The sequence below is a fragment of the Strix uralensis genome, chromosome 4 (genome assembly GCF_047716275.1).
Source record: "Strix uralensis isolate ZFMK-TIS-50842 chromosome 4, bStrUra1, whole genome shotgun sequence".
NCBI lineage: Eukaryota > Metazoa > Chordata > Aves > Strigiformes > Strigidae > Strix > Strix uralensis.
In genome coordinates this window covers 123,254,250-123,275,179 of record NC_133975.1, presented here as the reverse complement: position 1 = coordinate 123,275,179, position 20,930 = coordinate 123,254,250, and the positions used below count along the sequence as shown (strand labels likewise).

The following is a 20,930-nucleotide window of genomic DNA, read 5'->3' as shown; positions in this document are numbered from 1 at the left end:
TGACATTCCCAGTGCTCTACACGAGTAGCTCTGAGTATCTGCAGCAAATGTTCCAACTCTTCAGAGGTTATACATGATTTCTACACTGTGACTCTGGATTGGAGAATCTCTCCAGTTCTTCATTTCATCTTCATGGACACCTAAGTGGTTTAATTAGACTTTTGGTAAGAGAGCAGAGCAGAGATCAACTGAAGAAGCTAGACTTACAAGTTATCCGCACCAGTTTAATCCTCCCTCCACTGCAGAGGAATTCTCAGCAGCACTGCAGTGGGTGCCTGAAATGTATGGCAATGTGCACACACATTTAGAAGCAATAAAGACAAGAATATCTGGAGTGAAATTTCAACTCCACTGGAATAAACTTGAGTAAAAATCAATATCTAAACTCTTAAGCACTTAATCCTGTTAATGATACAATCTCTGGCTTACTGTGCTTTACTTTAGGGAAATCTGTTCCTGTTAAAGGAAAGACTATTTTGTTTCGCTATTTTCCTGCTGTTTGCAAAGCTGATATAAACACAAATCAAAATAAAACTTATCTCTTGGGACTTAAATTGAGTTTAGAATTTAACTTACCAAAGTCAATATCAAGTAATGCTGCATTGGCTCCTTCAACAAGAATCTTCTTTGGGGAGCCATGAAGAGCTTCATACATAAAATACACACCATCTCGAACCATGGGTCTTATTTTTTCGGCATATCCCTGCAAATTTGAGTAGAAATGTCAGCTTCCCCAGACAATGGCCTGAAGCAGGGAACACTGTGTTCACTTTTGAAGCACAAAACATATGGATAACCCTAACACATCAGCTTCAGTAACTGCGTTTTACCTGAAAAATACAACCATTAGCTTATATTCCACTGAAAACAAATCAACGTACTGAACCACTCACATAAGAAAACATGACTTGTTATGGCATTCTAATGCTATAATTTCTGTACCATTTCTATTCACAGAGATGTTGTATACCTACTTATTTCGTTGATACAGTCTCTAGGACTTAGAAATAGTGCAAGCTCCAAAAGAAAAAAAGTCACTACTCATGAATATTAAAAAATATCTTTAAAGATAGGGTGTCAGCTCTGAACAAGTACCAGAAAAAATGTGGGAAAGGTAAGAGATTTTTTTATCATCATCTTTTCTTACATATTCATGAAAACAGATGTTTTACCAGTAGCTCTTCTGAATTTATTTATAAAAAGACATTTCTCTTGTAATACCAGGATCTTGAAACACAGCTTCCGCAAACAATTCTTCGGTAAGCATGGAAGTCTCTCAGACAGACTACATCAGTTATGACTGGAGACTGCTGTGTCACCTTGCATTCTCTTGGCTACTTTAACACAACAGTTATTTTACGTCAAAAAAGTAAAATATTATAGGAGAATTAAATAATCCACAAAATTTATTTTAATACAATAAGAAAACATTATATTACAAAGCATAGCTACTGCTTATTAAAAGGTTTTATAATAATGAAGAGATGCATTTTTAATTTAAAGTAGTTTAATAAGTAGTAGTTCTGGTATACTTAATTTTTACTTTTTTAACTAAAATAAAAATTACTGTTTTCTTCTATACCTCCCCTCAAACTGAACAAATATTACAAGTATTAAATCCTTACCTTTAGCTTTTTCAATTGTCCTTCTATATCTATGTCCAGTGTGGGAAACATTGACTTGTATTGTTGTGCCAGATTCTTAAATCTATAAAATATTGAAATCATATCTATGAAGAACACTCTGAGTTACTGTTCATGGAACCTTTGGCAAGAACTCAGTTTATATTATACACAGGATATACTGAGAGCTATAGGGAGAAAATACTCAGAACTTCAATACCTCAACCAGTGCATTTCCCAATGTACAACATCACAATTTAAGTGATGAGAAACTCTGAAGTACAGGAAACATACACACACATTCTTTCCAGTTTTCTTTTCCTTCTAGACAATTTATATACAAAATTCAGACACATATTTAAAAACATCTCCCTTAAAAGCAAATCTGTCAGCCAAAATGTATCACTCTAACATAATATTTAGAAATGAAAATAGTTGTACCTTGAAGAAAATTCATCAAAGTCAGAAAGGAGGTCACAAATTCGAAGGCCTGTTCGTGCAGCTTTGGAAGAATATGTTGGTCCAATCCCTTTCTTTGTTGTGCCAATACTAAAAGAAACCCCCCAAACGTATAAATAGATGGAAAAATCTGCTTTATGCTAAGTAAGTTCGTTAAAGCTCTTCAATACACCATATACTGGGCTGAAGATCTGAGACAAAAAGAAGACTAAAGTTCTATAATAATAAATATTTAGCAATTTTCATGTTTCAGTGGATTTGCATCAATATTGCTAAGATTCATGGTATGCAGTAAAGCATTAAGCCTTGAGTCTGACTGAGACAAGCTTGGCTGAAACTATGTGTGTTTATATACATATATGTGTGTGTATATACATATATTATACAGTAACAATGGTTACTATACTATCCTGTGGTGCTACCACATTCCTTACCACAATAGGAAACAAATGTCATTTTCACATTTTCACAGTTGCAGGACTGTCTATAGTTGTAAACAACAACCAGTTCTGTGAGTGATCAAACCGGTTTCCTATGGCTTTGGCATTGTTCATACCAGCTCTGTCCCTACAAACTGTTGCTGCAGCCTTTACCTTGATGACGATAAAAATGAAACTGTTTCCCTACCCACATGCCTATTTTCACGTGCATTTTAGAAATGCAGTAATTTTGAGATCTCTATTTGTATGTAAAGTTTGTCTGAAATTGTCCAATGGGATCAAAACCAAATAAACAGAGAGAAAATTACAGTGTATTCATATAAACCTTTGTTCTCTCAGAAACCAGAATAGTGAAGTATGAATAGTTACATACTGTGCTAAAGTCTAAGACTGAAAATAAAATAGAAGCGAGTATGTCCATGAAGTGTAAGTGAATATACAATAAACAATTACAAGTGTGGAACCTAATTGTGCCAACATTTTGGGCTTGATTCAAAAGAGCATCACTAGTCCGATATCAAACTGGACTGGAAACAATAATTTTAATGAAAATGAGTTTTGAGGACTTGGTAGGAATTTCAGGATGTCTCTATACATTGCAGAGAACTGGAAAATAGAAATATGTAAGAATTCATACCCTGCCTTTTCAGTAATACCTCAGAGTTTGTTCACTGGAGCAGAACAGAGTCACAGAATTAGTAACATCAGCAAGGCCCTTTAGAGATACACTGCATTTCTGTTTTCCAAAATTACACCAATTTTTCAAATTTGCAAACTATTAATGAAATGAAGGTGCTGAAAATATTTACTTTTTTCCTTCTTGTGCTTGACGTTGCACTTCCTGGAGCCCATCTACTGCCTGGTGAAAGTCAAACACTGCAACGGAAAATCAAATTGACATAGTGGAAAACCAAAGGAGAAAAATATTCTTTAAATCACAGACATCCACAATTTCAAGACAAATTGCCTTTGTTATCATGGACAGTGCACAGGCTTCCTCATGTGAAAACAAAGCCAGCATTCCTTAAACACTGAAAACATGTAAAACATCACTTTAGCAGATACAAATTCCATTATTACGCTTCAGATACACAACATATAAAGAAGCTGTGTTAGATCAAATACATGACTGCTCTGTGCAGTAATTATGTAGTTCAGCACCATGAGCTAAGCAATCATTCGTGAGTTTTTTCCCCCTCCTTCAATCACCACTTACCTATATGTGCTCTATCTGATATAATCAGTCTTTTCTCCCAATCTTTTAAACCTATCAGAAGATATAAAGAAAGGTAGAATTTCAGCTGCACTGATTGGTCAAACTTTTGAGATTTGCTTTTAGTTTTTCTATGTCTTCTAGTTTATATAGCTTCTTGTTAAGACGACTGTAGACAAAATGGATAAAACATAAGTGAATGTCAGATATCAGCACTGTTTTTGTTAACAAACTTCTGTCATTTTTTACTTTTTCAGCCTTCTCATTTTGGTATGGACAAAGGTATTCACTTCTTAATGCCAGAATGCTGTGACTTACATGCAATTCTTATTTTAAGAAAAGATTCTTGTTTAACCACTAGATGATAAATCACTTAAACTCCATTCGTGCCTCAGAAAATAGAGAATTTATATATACAGAATCATAAAACAATTTAAGATGTAAGAGACCTTAGGTCATCTGGTCCAAAGCCTTGCTCAAAGCAGAACCAACTGAGTTTATACTTGGGCACAGAAATAGGGACACAGAAACTCTGGGTTAAATCATCTCAGTTTGAGGTCAAAGGGAGTTTTGCCACATACTTTAGGATTTTATTTTCTACGTAATGTGGTATCAAATTCCATAAAACGTCCTGAAAATCCATGAAAAGATTGTTTTTGAAAATCTGTCTGAAGACTACACACAAGTCAACATCTTAAATGCTGTTTTCCTCATTATTTAAAATCCAGAATGCTATCGCACTGAGTATTTACGGTCAGAAACAAAGGCTTAAAAAACCCCTCAACCTGGTTGCCCATATAAAGAAAGGTTAAAAATTACTTGATACAAACCTTTCTTTTCATTCTTTTCAGCTTCTTCAAACAGGCCTGGTAAATGTATAACCACTCCATTACCTTTGGGAATATAAATGATTTATTTTAAACCAAGAAATAAAATACTCATTCTTGGGATGTAAGGCATGTAAACACTTGCTGTCTGAAATTTTATGTAAAAAGTAAGACTAAGTTTCTCACATTTCTCACAAAGTGATCTGGAGAACTTTTTGGATAAATGCTGATTTTGGTTAAGCAGCTACAAGCCTGCAAAAATCAGAAAAACCAGAGCTTGCTTGTTTCAGATGTGAATGCTAGGCCTGCTCCGAAGCCAGCTGAGGTAAGCGGATTCTTGTCTTTGTTTGTGGCGGACTTTGTACCACGACTTCAGCCTCAATTGTTCACTGCTAAAAGCTCAAAGAAGTCCACGGCCTTACAACACTGACAAGCCTGTGTGACAATATTTAAATTTTCTTCAATATTCACATATATGTTTTAAACTCAGCTCAAACTAGTGCTATAATACATTAGCAATGCCTCCTCCCTGCTTTTGAGCTACAATATAGAATCTACAAGCAATACAGAGCATTACTGATGGGACGTGGAGGATTAGTGATGTAGTGGGCTGGAAACAGCTGCTGCTTCCTTCTTGGGAACATCAGAAATCTATGCAAGAGCCTGTCTCAACCTAAATTTAGGATAACTTAAGTTATAGTCTTTACTAACTAACAAGGGAGTGAATTGGAAAACCAGATAATCCACCATATTTAGTAGAGAAAAAAATGTTTCATTATTTCAATCATCCATTCAGAAATTATCAAATGGAACAAAACTGAAACTCCATGACTCACTAAAACTTACACTCATTTCTTGCACATTCTGTAAGCATTTCTTCCTGTCAGAAAGAATAATAATTTTGGACAAGTAAAAGGCTTAAATTTGCCTACCACTTAAATACGAGCTTAATGTCCAATAAGCAATGCAAACTTTTTTAGGATGCCATCTGCATCGAATATCTTTACATCACCTTGAACAGCTGGTAATGTGAACAAAAAGGAGGCTGGATGATAACCTTCCAAGCAGACCCCTATATTCTGGGGCCTATTTCTGAAAACTCAGTAAAGAGATGCCTGAGATAGATTAAATAAATAATATAATTTAAGTGCTGGGGTTTATGTCCTCAAGAAGAGCATATATATTTCTGAAACTATAAAAGAAGTGTACAAGTAGAGGGTGGGATCCAAACTTGTACCATAAAGTATAAGAAAGACCAACATGATAGAAAGAGGGGGTTCTTACTTTCAATTTCCTAGTAGTAGAAACTAAACTGCTACTGAAAGTAGAATAACTCTTGATGTTAAAATAGGAGTGAAATAAAACTCAGAACAGGTAAAGCTAAAGCAAATTCGACTGACAGTCACCTGTATGTTTTTCTTTGCTTGCTACTATAAAATATAGTTGCAGCTACCCTCCATGTAATGTTATTTTATTTAATAAGTTCCAAAATTGTCTTACCAATAAAAGAAATTGCCTTTGGATTAATAATGCCACTAGGAAATAGGTGAAAATCATATTCTTTCCCATCAACAACCACCGTATGGCCTGCGTTATTCCCACCCTGCAACAGAAAGAAACACTGAAGATTAATGGTCTTATACCACCATCCTAATCTCTCAGCAGATGATTTGACAAGATCATCTTTTTTTATTTATACATTCATGTCTTAAGTCACCGCTTTCTCCACCTTACAGTTTCTTGAGATGCTGTATTATTGTAAAAAGGGCCAGACAAGACAATTGGGGGACTGAAGGATTGCAGCAGGACTGTGTAGAATTGCAAAGCAGAATGATACCACAGAGTTAAGGCAGGACTGGGGCAGAGCAAAGGTAAATGCAGGAGTGTCCTGGTTTAGCCAGGATAGGGTTAAGTTTCCCCAGCAGTGGGGGGGAAGCTCTAGCCAGGTTATTCATATGCCATGCTGAGGTCACATCCTGGCAAGAGCACGGGAAGAATCGGTGATCGCGTGGGTTGGCGCAGCCAGTTCTCTCACTGCTGTGTCGGTATATATTTTGCTCTGTTCATTGTTATCACTATTACTATTATTCTTATTGTTATTGTTTGTTGTGTTGCTGTTGCACTGCTGTATTAAACCTGTCCTTATCTCAGTTTTGGGGCTTTGTATTTCACTCCCTTTGTGGGGGAGGGGCAGCGGCCGTGTGGTCTCAGACCCCGGCAGGGGCTAAACCATCACAAGGGGCGGTGGCAGAAGCTAAAAAAGAACTGAAGCTTTCTGTGAATAAAACTGGATTGAACTACCACCCACAGAGCCCCGTCTGACATGCCTACACAAGCCTATCCTTTTTGAGCATCCTCTGTGCATGGTCATTTCGTCGGGTTTAAGCCTACAATGCCCAATATTTCCTTTTGAATGGAAACTCTTCCTGCCTGCCCATCCATAAACAGCTACTACTTCTCTAGGTGTTCAAGATGGAAGGTCTGTACAACGTTGGGAGCACGTGCAGTCTTTGCAGCTTCACAGAATCTCCCTCTCAAGGGATGATCTTCCCAGTTAACACCACCACCACTTTATAGAGTCTGCTACAATTCATACCTTACACAACCATCTACGAAACCTGAAAAAACTGCTATTTTCCTCAATAAACTTATTTTTCACAAACAGTTTTAAAAGCTAATGATGAGACAACACATACTTGGGAAGAGGTGAGTAAATCAAGGTCACAAGTTGATCTGAAGAGAAACAGTAAGGAATTTTAAAAACTGAAGGCTTAATGTTTGTTGCTGTTCTGTCATGATGTAACTTTTTTTCCTACAAGGCTGGGAAGTCTGACTACTTGTCTGCTCTGGTGCTACAGGCCTTCCATTTTCCAAAATTATTACAAATCTTTGTGGATTTGATATGAGGTCTGAATGATGTAGAAGTGACTAGAGTGAGTGCAACTACTGGAAGGAAAACTGTCACTGGTAATCTGCAAATAGTAAGTGGAGTTGTTGTATGAAAACTCTGAGAAAGGACAGTCATTTATAAAAATTAATAATATAACACATGTTCTTCCAGAGTTTAATTTACTCATTTCACCATTTGTTTGCATGTAATACACAGGAAAATGGCAACTAACATTCCTTTCAAAATGTGGATATATGCTGAAACACAACATTAAGAAAAAAAAAGGTACAGGTTAAAAAAAAAAATCAAGTTTTTTAAAGCAGTGGGATGGAGGAAAACATTAAGAAATATGCCTTTAAATGTGACAAAAGTAATTCTCATGTTTTGGAAGATGTGAGCTCAACTATGAAGTTTAAACATAACCTGCTTAGGGAGAGCTGAGCAGCTGTAACTGAAGAACTGGGGCATGCACAAATTTCATTTGATTTAGCTCATTTGGGTAGCTCATCTTTGAGCTGAAAAGGACTCCCGAGTGTCTTGCTAATGCAGAGTTATAACTTGTCCAGAGAATCCTGAAGAAAGCAGAACAGTCCTGGGTATTTAGCTTGCCTCCCAGATATAAGCAGCCAGTTGTAGGAACCTGGATCCAACAGGCTAATAAATAATTCAGGATATTCCTTTACATATTTAAGAGGTCTCAGACTGGATGGATTGGACTGGTTGAAACACAAGTTTATTTTATTATAGCACTATTGGGCTTGAGAAAGAGGCCAGTAACTTCTGAGACAATCAGCTTTCCTCTTCTGCTTGCCTATAGACGATGGCAAGATGGAATAAACTCAATCATTTAACACTGATTTAATCTCCCCTACAAACAATAACTTTCACATTTCCTGAGAAAATAGGGAACCAGGCTCCTTCAAAAGTATTTGTTATCACTAATGCTGTAATTATATTCTGCTTTTCTTAATCAACATGAACAAATGAAATCAGGCTTAAGGACTCACAGTTTGGGATAACAGCACTCCTAAATTATAGTCAGAAGTGTTTCTTGTATCCTAAAATTTTAAAAGGTGGGGCAAACCAGTATTAGATTGTTTATGAAAGATAGTTTATGCTTTCAGAAATCTTCCTGAACAACTGATACCCAGACAAATGCTGTCTCCTTTAGCAAATGCTTAAAAAGAAACATTAATCAGCTGTGAAAGCTGGCATACATTAAAAAAATACTGAAGCACAGAAACATCACCAGATATGATACATCCTTTAATTTCCAAAATCTCTGAATCCACTTTCAGTCCCTCTGGACAGATAATATAAATCAAGAATTCAGTGACAGACCTTATAAAACAGCATTTCTCTAATTTAAAGCTAGTGTTGAGAGCATGCACTGCTCATGTTGGTCTGCGTTTCCTGAGTATATTTTTACAGCTCAATTACATTTTTACAAATATAATTAAAATAGTAGCAGAGCATTGAATTGCCCAACAGACATGACCAAACTTGCAAAATATACCACTGGTCTGATTAGATACTTGCTGTTTATTATCTGGTCATCTCATTCTCATGTTCAGTTTCATAGATATTCTAACAGCATATTGTCAGCTTTGCTTGAGCTCTGAGAGTCAATATAGGATCTGTATGAGCCATGTCTTTCGTTAACAAAGTATAAGGGGAACCTAAAAGCTTGCATGGGCTTAATTTGAAGATTACAGGATTGAAGGTGCAGAGAATTACCTAGTATACTGCAACCATGTAAGCTCCCTTCTGTTCCTCAAATAGTATTTCATTAAATTGGTGTCACACTAACACACCTAGTGACAGCATTCTCTGGACAGTCAGAATGCTTCCACTTGGACCAAGAGACCTTTGGTGTCTCTGCTTGGCCCTTGCTTCAAATGCAAATCTGCATAATGAGCTTCCATTTAACATCCAGACCCAGCTCAATCTCTGCTGAGCACCACTGATCTCACCTAAATTTTATTTATCTTTCATCATTTCCTAGGTCTCTAGAGATGGTATCTGCCTTCTTTTGTGGTTCTTCAAAAACTTCTCCAACAAAGGGAATGTTAAGGCAACAACTTCAGACAGATTAATCACCAGTGCCACTGTGGCATCCTCTGTGTTGCAAAACAACAGTATGACCAGAAATAACAATTAGCATTTGCTTCCAAATCTGGGAAGCCTGGGCATTCCCATTAAATTGCTCCCATGTGGGAGGTTCTGTTCCCAAGATGGAACCATTAGGGAAGCTGCTGAAGCTCCAAAAGGCTACAACTGGGATGACAGCAGTGTCTTGAACATTTGCATCCACTTCAATCTGAAACCCTCCTTACTGCTCCTGCACTGATTCAGACATGTTCAGTAGCACTTGTGTCCCTTCTGTTAGGCCACTTTAATCCCCAGTGACTCTAGTAAAACTGTATCAAATGCAGGAAACCTACCAGGTGCAGGTGATTTGGGCTATCAATTACAGCAAACCACAGCAATGAAGTGGGACTAGGGAACTAGAAAGTATTAAGCATACCAAAGACAACAGGATAGATATCTTAATATAGTAATAAAAAGACCTAAGTATTATTTAGGAAGTTCATCTCCAGAGAGCACACAAAACCCTTCCTTTGAGGCACTGCCTAGATACAGCAATACTTTCTGACTGTGCAGCCATGGTTGTTGTTCTTTGTATCAGCTATATTAAAGTTTCAGAGCAGATAAATGCTTGTTTCTAACAGTATTTGGTAGGTGTTAGAGTTCTTCACATTTAAATCAGGCATCTAAATAAAAATAACTTCCACTGAAGTCATGCATAGCCTGCAGGGGAAAGTTACTATTCAGGCTTTTGAGAGTACCCACTTTGCTTAACAAATCAGTTTTTATTACCTTTGAAAGTGCTAGAAGTTGCAGGCTCTACTAACAGCATTAAATATGTATAATTCAAATACATTTTGCCTAAGGAATGCTCTATTACCTTGTGATGCTGCAAGCTATGCCTCCTTTCTTCTAAAATCCATCAGACACCAGCAATGTGGTTTAAATTCAACAACCTAAAATGCCTGTCATTCCAGGTTGGAAAACCGACTCTAAGTTAATAGAAAGAGCTGCTGTTTTCAAGAGTTAAACAAAAAGAAACATACTAGGCATCATTTTCAGAGCAGAGTAATTCTATATGATGAGGCTTGGGGTAGTTAAAAAATTATTTTTAAAGAATGTTTAAGTTGAACTCAGATAAAAATGGAATTTTTTCTGGAAGATTTTAATCTTTATTTTCAGACTTCTAATAATCAAAGTGTAAAGATACATATTGTCCCAGTAGCAGAAAGAGCTACAGGAACTTAAGCTACCTCATAAAACATACTAATGTTTTTTTCAGTACATTAGTTTATTTAACAAGAAAATGTATTTCAAAGCTTTTTGTGCTCTACTTGCAATATTGGGTTCTTGCACCGAAGTGATGTACCTTACTATTCTATAGTTTGTGAACACAAGAACTGCATCAATACACTAAATCGAGAAGCTATTACATCTTACTAGCATTAACAACTGTATGCTGGTAAAAACACTATCTTCCAGGGAATTAATAATTACTATGAACAGTTGGCAGAGGAGAACACAATCTTTATCTTTTTATAACTTACAATAAAGATGAAGAAACAAATCCACCGTTCAAAGCGCTCAGCCATTTAGAGGCTAGTGCTTTGTTCTGTATTGTTTTAAAAATCATCTCTTTATTCTCTGCAGTCGAAACATCCCAAGGTAGAAACTGAATTTCTATTCAGAGCAGCAGTGAGACTGTTCAGCAGGAACTCTTTCGTCTCAGCTAGCCTTATGTCTGAATAGGAATGCAATGTGTCCTGATGATCAGATGTGTTTCTGACTGGTCTTGCCAGCCAGGTAATATGCAGGAGACTGCATTCTGCATTTGTGGGAGGAATGCTTCCAGATGCTCTGCTGGTTTCCACTGTTCAGAGCACATCTTTCATTTGCTCAGTGCTCCCTACAATACCCAAACATAACCTGATTTAGCTAGATTGATGTGAAAAGTCAGAGCACATACAAAATGCCTTAAAACCTGATGACAATTTATATCTAGAGGATGAACACAAACCAGGTATGTTTCTGATGGGTCCCACAGTGATCAGTTCTCACCCTCTTCCAGTTAGCAATGTTAATCAATGCAATAGGGAAAAAATAGAAACTCATTATTGAAGATCTGCAGCTGACACAACTATCATTTGAATGGTACCAGCAGTACACAGCAGTCTGAGCTCCTGAGCCAACTGATATATGCAGTGAATGTATAAAATGTCATGACCAGGTTTAGAATAAATTAGAAACAAAAAGGTAGGCCAAACTTTGGATGGGAGATATCTATGCTAGGAAGCATGTGGAGGTGTTTGAACACAGTTTCAGTACTGGGTGATATGCCTAAGGCAAACTTCACATGGATAAATGGGAATATCAAGTAGGAGTTGAGATTGTATTACCTCTCCTTTTGGCAGTGGTGCAACTGCTACTAGAATACTGTGTCCTTGGTACTCGGACAAGATTACAAGATGATCCCCTCTGGTATTATAATCTATGAATTGGAATACCAGCTACAAACCAGCAGTCTGGGAAGTCTGCATCTGAAAACAAATGCTATGATTCCTATCTGTTTTCATTTTAAGTGTCCCAGCTCTACTAATTCCATCCACTGATAAAAAAACATTTTCTGAAATTCAGCTGCATCTGCAAGCCAAATACCTTTCGTCATACTATGAAATAGACTATAAAATACTTCAGTTTTCTTATCTGCATTGAGTAATTTTCTTCCATGTATAACATTTCCTATGCGATTCTGAATAAACAAGAAGCAGCACTGTTACAGAAATTGTTTCTTCTCTCTCTTTACAATTTAATTAACAATGGCTATTTCTACCTTACATTAGCAACTGCCTGGAACTAACTTGAATAAATGTAGCTAATAAGCATTACCAGCGTAACTGGCTTTGACATGAACTTTATAATAATATAAATCCATTGCCTTTCGTGGTATTTCTCTTGATTTGCACCACTGCAAATGAGTTTAGAACATCACTGGTTTCAAAAAAAATCCAACACAGACTAATGCAAGGCATTATGTGCTTTGAACACAAGACCCTCAGACATAATGTCACAGAATCACCTGTGTGTGAAAGCTTTTGTCAGACGACTGAAAGTGCTGTATATTCCGGTTGGGAGGTTACTGCCAGAGGTGCTTGTTACAGTTTCCTTTACTGGAGTGTTTTTCTTGCTAATTTTTCCAGTTAAACTATTTCCTGATAGCACCCAACTCACCCCAACTCAGTTCCAAGAAGTGGATCGTAACCGTTTTTTTTTTTAAACCCAAGCCATTGGAAAGAGTTGGGTTAGGGAATAATCAGAAGTATACTTAGACCAGAAGAACTGAGGGAGCAGTGATTTTTAAAGCTATGGTGGTGACAAAGAGCTGAAGTGAGCTGCAAGTATGTATCTCCTGACACCAATCACCATCAACTGAAACTAGTTTGCCTTGCTCTTCTTTCCACAGAATGTTTGCAATAACAGTTTCAAGTAAGAACAACTCTGCACAGAACTGCTACATCTCATTCCCGCATCTGTTCAAATGTGTTCCTGCTGCATCCCTTCTCAGTCTCATAGAATGAACAAAAGCCACAGGATCCCACCCTCCCAATTAAAAATGATCTCTTCAAAAACTCCTGAATTCCCATGGAAGGAGACCTTCTAAAGCCTAATGAGATAATTGTTATGATTATAAACACAGTCTTGAGAAGAACTGAGCAAAACTCTTGACCTTTTAAAGAAATATATAAAATCTGTAGCACAAAAAACCTGAAGCTTATATCGTACTTTGCACTAATAGTGTAGTATTTTTCCTTTGCTACAAATGAAAAGTGACCCTAATTTATAGGGATACCTTGGTCTTCCTAAGTATCTGAAAAATGCAAATGGAAAAGCAAAGTCTAATTCAGCTCAGGTTTTAAACAGCAGTCAGTGTAGGCAAACTAGACACTTAAAACTCTAGTTATTTTCTCTCAAACTGAATTCAAAGTTTTGTCAAACCACAAAAACAATCGACTATGACAGACCATTACAACAGAACACACACTGAACTGCTGCTGATGTAAAGAAAATAATAAATTCAATGTATACTGATAGAAAATGCTGTACTAGGAAAAGCATTCTGACTAATGTTAGCAGAATCCTAAAACAAGGGAAATCAAACATGAAAAACCTAGGCATGTCTGCTCATCTTTAGTCCTCTCTTCTGAAGAAGTGTAGTCATGTCCCTGTGGGAAGTAATATGATCCAAGGATATGAACATAACTTTTCTTATATCTGTAAACAAGTTAACAACAGCTAGTGAGTTACAACAGGAATGAAATAGAACAGATGTCATTTCAGCTTAATTTTCAGCTGCTTTCTTTTGATGCTTCTAGAGGATAATAAATTCATCAGGCTTTATAGAAGGGATTCAGAATTAAGCTTGCTTTCTTATGGAGATTTGGAAACTTTAAACCTGACCTTCTCATACAGTATTTATAATCCTGGTGGTCCTGAGATGATCTCGCTGATGCCCAAAGGAGAGGCTAGTTTAAAATAGCAATGTCGCCATGCTGTTCTAAAGCCTAAAATGATACAGTGTAGCATGCAAGCATGTACAAGCAAAACAAAAAATAAAATTGGGATAAAATAACCAGTGACAGATTTCTATGAAAAAAGTTTCAATTTTGAAAGGGTGGACTTCTTTATTGTAGCTAAGGAAACCACTCGCACTTAATGAACCCTCTCCTGTGTTGAATAGCAAAACAAAACCTACTTGCTTTTTTGCAGGGAATCTTGCAAATAATTACTTAGAAAGAAATATGCCTGTATGAAGGTACATGTACGTGCAAATGGGATTATCAGCCTTCCCAAACATTAGAGAAATCAAAACTGACAGTCCTGCAGTCACTGCACGCTCACAACTCCAAGGTCATCAATCTCTTCACTGAAGATCATCAAGCACTAAATCATTAGAAGATTAAAGTCTTTACATACTACTTTATCCTGTAGGGAAAAATTACACTAAATATCAGGGTTAAATCTCACTGAAAGGAGAGCAACACATGATAGATACACACAGAGAAAAACAGTAGCCAGCAACCCCCTCTAACTCCACGTAAGCATCACATAAAACTGTCCTAATTTAATCCCCATTGCAAACAGTTCCAGCAGCCCATTATCAATAGGGACAGTCACAACAACGTGTGGCTGCTTTGCCCTGCCACGTCAGCAGCACAACACAGGAACAAAGGAAACTGTCCGATCTCGCACCTAAACCACTGAGAAAAACTTCTCGTCTGGCATTTCTGCCACGTTTGGTTTTTATTATTCGATCGCTCTCCCACAGAATATTCTTTGGCATTCCTCAAAGTACCATTTCTAATATATATGGCATTTACTTTGCATTCATTAAAATACTAGAACAAGGAAATAAGGAAACTGTCAGTTATATGCAACATTTATTTGTATTGTTAACTGTTGGGCACATCCCTTCACCCTTTCCTAGACTGTTCTCTAATGTTACAATGGTATCTCAAACCCAAAATGTTGCTAGACTTTTCTTACTGGTCAATCCCTCTCAATCTCATTTGTAAACATCCACTAAATTGGGAAAACTAGTCACTTAACATCCTTGGTGTATGACTTGGTCCAAATGACTGAGAACTACTCAACCCCAAAAGACCTTAACAGCAAGGTTTTCTGTTACCTTTTTGAACCTCCTTAGCTTTTCTACAGTATTAATATCCACTATAATTTCTGTACATCTGTCTCGAAAGATCAGATGATCCCTTTTTTAAAGCCATTCCTAACTTGAAAGCATACTGACTTGGATAGAGGAAATGTCTTAAAAAGTGACTGTGTATCTAGCAAAAAGCACATTAATATGAGAAGCTCAACAAATCTAATAACAGCTCTTCTTATTGCAATTGCTTTTTTACAATTTGGTGTTGTTTCTTCAATGCCAGTTCTTAAGGGAATGCTGATAACATCAGACAGATTGTTTCCAGACTTCCAGACGCTAGAAACATCATAGGTCTGACACATTCAGCATCAGCATGGGCAACACTGGAACAGCAGTGCTAAATGAAGGCTTGAAAAAAAACTTAAAAACTGCCCTGGACTAGTCACTACTGCTGAATCACTGTCACTGGTTTTGGTATGAAGTGAAGGAAAGACATGCATTGTGCTGCAACTGTTTTACCAATCTATTCAGTAACCAAGATCAAAGCCACTGCAGGTAACAATTATTATCACAGGGGCTCTACTAATCTACTCATAACATTTTTTGTATCTTTCACATTGAGCTTCCCTTCAAACGTTTTACCAAATTGTTTATGAGGCACTTTCCTACAGTGCTTTTGGATGTTTTGTTGAAAAACAATTTATTGCACAAGGAAACTTCATGAGGAAATGCAGAATTGTTTACTCTCCGTTACAACAGGAATTCTTAAGACATTCTTGGCACGCACCTAAATTATAAAAGAGGAAGTGTCTCATGAGTAATTTACCATTATTGGCAAAGACAAACGGTACTTCTCTGCCATATATGACGATGCACGCTATTTCCTTTTCCATTCACACCCATACAGAACTGTACACAGTAAACACGTTCAGTGAAAAGTTATTACAAGTGTATCTTACATAGCCTGAGCTTAAGGAAAAGACTAGAACTGTGTGACCACCAGCTGTCCTCAGTTAACTCTGAACTTACTACAGCAGCTCTATATACAACTTCTTGAGAACAGATCTAGTTTAAGTGGTGCCTCTGCAGGCACATCACCTCAGCAGTTGTGACAGCTGACAATTTGTTTTTTCATGCTCCAAACCAGACCTGAGAAATTATCTAATTAAAACCCAGGTAGGTAAAACCAGCCACAAGCTCTAGCTTTGAAGGTAGCCACACAAGAACATATGAGGTGATGTGAGAAATGTACAGCTGGAATGAGAGCTGCCACTGAAAAAAACATGTTCTGAAGCCACATTTGGAACAAGGCCAAACCTCTCTTCATTAGTGTGTTATATGTACCCAAATTGCTTAAACTTACATTAAGACTTCTTTTCTATAACAACATGCTAAAAGGCTAGGTAAAAAGTGAACTTCCCACTTTATCTCTGATATTCTATCAGTTAAAAGCTTTAAACAAATGCACAAAACCTGTTTTTAAAGGAAACCTCAAAATGAAACATTTGCAGTTGAACTCTTCGATTGTACCCTTCCCTGAAAATGCACTGGGGATTAAAAGTATTGCGCAGCATAATGTGACTGTTCTATACTCCAGGAGACCACAATAAGAAAAAAATACTAGCCTCCATCGTTCTGGTTTGGAATGCCTTTGCTTGCTGAAAGAGCAATGAAGAGGAAAAATGTCCTTTATCTTCTCCATTAATAAACTGAATTTAGATAAACCTACTCAGTTCCTTAACAGCCCTAAACTGCCTGTTGTTATTATTTAGAAATACTTTTTCTGCTTGTTTATATGGGTACTTGTCTCTCCATATCTGGTATTTTAATGAAAGCAGCCTGTGGAAAGTTTTGTTCAGCATCATCTACAAGAATACCCAGAGATCTTTTACCTTTAAAGAAACATCCTCACAAGGAATGCTTCAAGTACACAGGTGAAATTAAGTCAATTACTTCAGGTGAACTAAGATTTCATATCTAAATTACGTCAAATATTTCAGTGTTGCTCCTGTGAAAAATTAAGTGAATTATGGTGCATACCTAATCCATTTGGATTTAGATAGTGTATAATCTAAGTACTGAGAAAGACAAACACCATGATCAACACCATGATCAACAAATTGAGACTCTTCAATTCATGTGAAATTAAATTCTGAAAGCTTGGGAAAATTAAAGAGGCCAGGGTTTTAATGCAGAATTTTGTTTATTTAACATATTTTGAAGTTTCCCTTGTGCCTGTGAAGAACTTCCTATTCCCATTTGCCTGCTTGCTTTTCTTTCCTGTGTCCCAGGAAATACTTCATTTCCTCTGTAGCAATCTCACTGTCACAGAGTTTTCTCACAAAATCAACATACTAAAAATACTTGAAAACATTTAATGAAAATTATTTCCTTTCATAGAAATATCAGGAAACTATTTTGAGAAAGCTCTTCAAACTCAAATTTGGCCCTGAATTTAAATTCCTATTTGGGGGGGGTGGGGGTGGAGAACACACCTTTTTTTAAATGTTAGCTCAAAGAGTATCCTACTGTGATGAAGAATTAGTCTGAGACATTGTTTTAAAAGACATAAACATCCCCCTTTCAGATATTTGTTTTCTAGCTTTCCCTACTTTCATTTTGCTGAGGACTAAAACAAACTGTTGAACACCATTTCCATCGATGTCTCAGAAAATGGAGTGGACAGGACATCAGGAAATGTCAATCACCATATTGTAAACCACAAAAAATTCCTGATGGAACCTTTTCTGACATGTTCTCTGAAGTCTCTAATAAGCAAGACATTCAGTGGTTTTTTAAGCAATCTCTTCTAGTACACAAGTGCTATTGCACTTAAAGTTTTTCTTAGTTTCTAGAAAGAATGTGAAGCAAGCAAGATTCTGGTCCAAACACTGACATTTTCCATAGCAGTAGACATCATTAATGAAGTCCCTCTCAAACTGATTACACCTGTAAGTCAGGGACCTACCATTATCACACAGAGCACACATCACTACTGTTCACATGCTTAGATACGTGCATATCTTTACTAAACTTTAACAGTCCCATCTGAGTTCTAACTGGCAAAAAAAAAAATCATACACCATTATCTACTTGCATGATTGGCTTTGAAAGTATGAAATATTAAATTATTAAAATGACATATTTTTTAAAAGCATCCTCAAAATTGCCAAATGCACAAAACCCCCACTAAAGTATTAAAAAAACACCCCACTCCTCACTTAAGTTGTATCATTTGTCCTACTCAAAAGTAAATCATTATTTTCTTCCAAATGTTTTATATTCTTCCCTAAACTAATCCTGAAACAGTTCCATTAAATCAGCGTATTAGTAATCCTATTGTAGTCTCATACACATGGTGTGTGTGCGCTCGTGTACCAGTAAACACTATTCTGAAAAGAGTCCAGAGCTCTTCTAGATCCACCTGTCTTCCATCCACCCCAGCCTCATCACCAGGCTACAGAAAGACAATCTAGATGTGCCCAGCAGCACATTAAACCATCTAAGCCATCCAGCCCGTTAACGCACTAACTCTTCCAGCATGCTCAGGGGAGAAGAGTCCCATATCCTTCAAAGGGTATTGCGAGGCTGCACCTGGGGCCATGCTTGCAAATTACTTCTCTGGATGGACAGCAAATCAATCCCTCCTGAAAGCAGCCTCAGGACATCCCTCAAAAGCAGGTCTATAAAGAACCAATATAACTTCTTGCAGTAGTAACAGTAAACCCATGAGAAAGCACTGTTTGACTGGGGCCTATATGGAATGCCCCTCCTCAGCTAAAACTTTTTTCTGTTTTCTCACCAAAGCACTTACGAGACCTGTGTTTAAATTCCAAGCAACACACTAATGGGGGAGGAGGAGGGGAAAATAAACATGGAAAAGTAGCTACAGTCCTGATAATACATATTCATTAGCTAACTTTTGCAGGGAAACTTCTCCCCAAGGTGATTCAAGATCTCGAGAGCTTAATGTCCCCACTGAAAATAATTCCTCCACCTTCTAAATATTTAACTTGCATGACAACATTTATTTACATAATATTCTTAACCACACAAACGTCCTTGGATTTATCATCTCAAATTCAAGGATATCTGTAGTTTTTCAATAGCTGTCTAGCATTTGAAAGCAGAATAAATTTCATAGTATGTATCAACTGAGCTGGACTAAGCTGACAACTTATTAATGCTGTCACATAGTATACAGGGACAACTGAACAGCTGTATTGGCCAAATATGTTCATAGTTAATGTTTGAAAACAGTTCTTTTAAAAGTTATTACTATTATTTGGGATCACCTTTGTGTCTAACTTGGTTCATACTGGGCAAATAGATGGTTTTATGAATCCTTGTATGATATTTGATTCAAAAATACATATAAGCAAAGGCATGTAAGATGTTCCCTGTTTTCATCAAACAGTTTAAATCTTGTATTTTTACATAACTTGTTTTTTCCATTTTATTCACACTCCCTTTCAAAATATTTTTGCAATAAACTTCCAGGCGTTTTACAGGGAACACAACCTGCCTTTCCAAAAATGTCCCTGCAGCAAAACTTTGCAAAACTCACGATGTTTATTAACAGCTAGTCTTCACGGCGGCTCGTAACGTGATGTGTTGGTTTTTTTTTTTCCCGGAAGAGCACCAAGGCCGGAGACACCAACCCCCTGACCCGCAGCCTTACAGCCTGGCGAGCAACCGACCCCACCCCAGGCCCTGGGGCTTTGCTTCCCAAGACAACCCAGCGCCGGGAAGCGCCCGGAGCGCGGCCCTCCGCGGGCAGCAGCGGGCAGCCTCAGCCCCCCCCCCCCCCCCCGCTTCTGCCGGCACCTCGGGATCTTGTGTCGCTTATCGTGAAGGGTCAGCTATTTATATTTATAGTTCAGGGCTTTTTCTTTCCGAGTGGCATTTCGAGGCGCAGCCGGGGAGGGTTGGGGGGGAGGGGGGGGAGCACATGGGTGCCCGCCGGGGCACATTCGCGCCCCGCCGCTCGCTGCGGAAGAGGTGACGGGGAGGCGGCATAAGGAGCGGGGAGGGGACCAAGAACGGCAGCGAGGAGCGGCAGAAGATCAAGGCGGGCCGGCGGGGGGGGTGGGGTGGAGCAGAGGGGGAGCAGCACGGGAGAGGGAGCGGACCCGCAAGGGAAGGGGGCGCCGGGCTGAGGGGAGCGCGGGGTAAAGCGAGGGCCGAGGGGAGCACGAAGCGCGGGGCGGGGAAGCGCCGGAGGGGAGCGACGGGCAGAGCCGGCCCGGCCCGGCACCCACCTGGCACCGGCACACAATGTCCGACTCGGTGGCCAGCAGGTCGACCACCTTGCCCTTGCCTTCGTCCCCCCACTGCGCCCCCAGCACCACCGTCACTTTGTTACCGCCCGGCTCGCTGCGCGCCCGCTTGAGCCCGCCGCCGGGGTGGCCGCTGCGGTCGTTGGACGCCCGGGTGCCCGACATGGTGGGTCGGAAGGTGGCTGGAGCCGCGGCCTCACGCTGCCTCGCTCACCCCGCCGAGCCCAGCCCCCGCGCGCTGCCCGCGCAGCGCGCCCGCCGCCGGCCTTTAACGGCGCCGCGCCCCGCCCGCCCCGCCCCGCCCCGCCCCCCCGCGCGGCGCGCTGACGTCAGGCGCCGGCTGCCCCGCCCGTCACACAGACACACAGACACACAGACACACACACACACACACACAGAGATATATATATACACACACACACACACACAGAGACACACACACACACACACACA

General features: G+C 38.7%; 1 protein-coding gene across 1 annotated transcript in view; it reads right to left on the bottom strand.

Moving 5' to 3' along the window:
• ADSS1 (adenylosuccinate synthase 1) overlaps positions 1-20,707 on the bottom strand; it is a 30,892-nt gene extending 10,185 nt beyond the window's left edge. The window contains exons 1-8 of the mRNA XM_074868956.1: positions 20,460-20,707; positions 6,062-6,164; positions 4,565-4,627; positions 3,738-3,788; positions 3,331-3,397; positions 2,064-2,171; positions 1,626-1,707; positions 577-703 (exon numbers count right to left, since the gene is read on the bottom strand). Coding sequence (XP_074725057.1) covers positions 577-703; positions 1,626-1,707; positions 2,064-2,171; positions 3,331-3,397; positions 3,738-3,788; positions 4,565-4,627; positions 6,062-6,164; positions 20,460-20,642 — 784 coding nt within the window. The 5' untranslated portion in view covers positions 20,643-20,707. The remainder of the gene's footprint in view (positions 1-576; positions 704-1,625; positions 1,708-2,063; positions 2,172-3,330; positions 3,398-3,737; positions 3,789-4,564; positions 4,628-6,061; positions 6,165-20,459) is intronic.
• Positions 20,708-20,930: the final 223 nt, after the last annotated feature.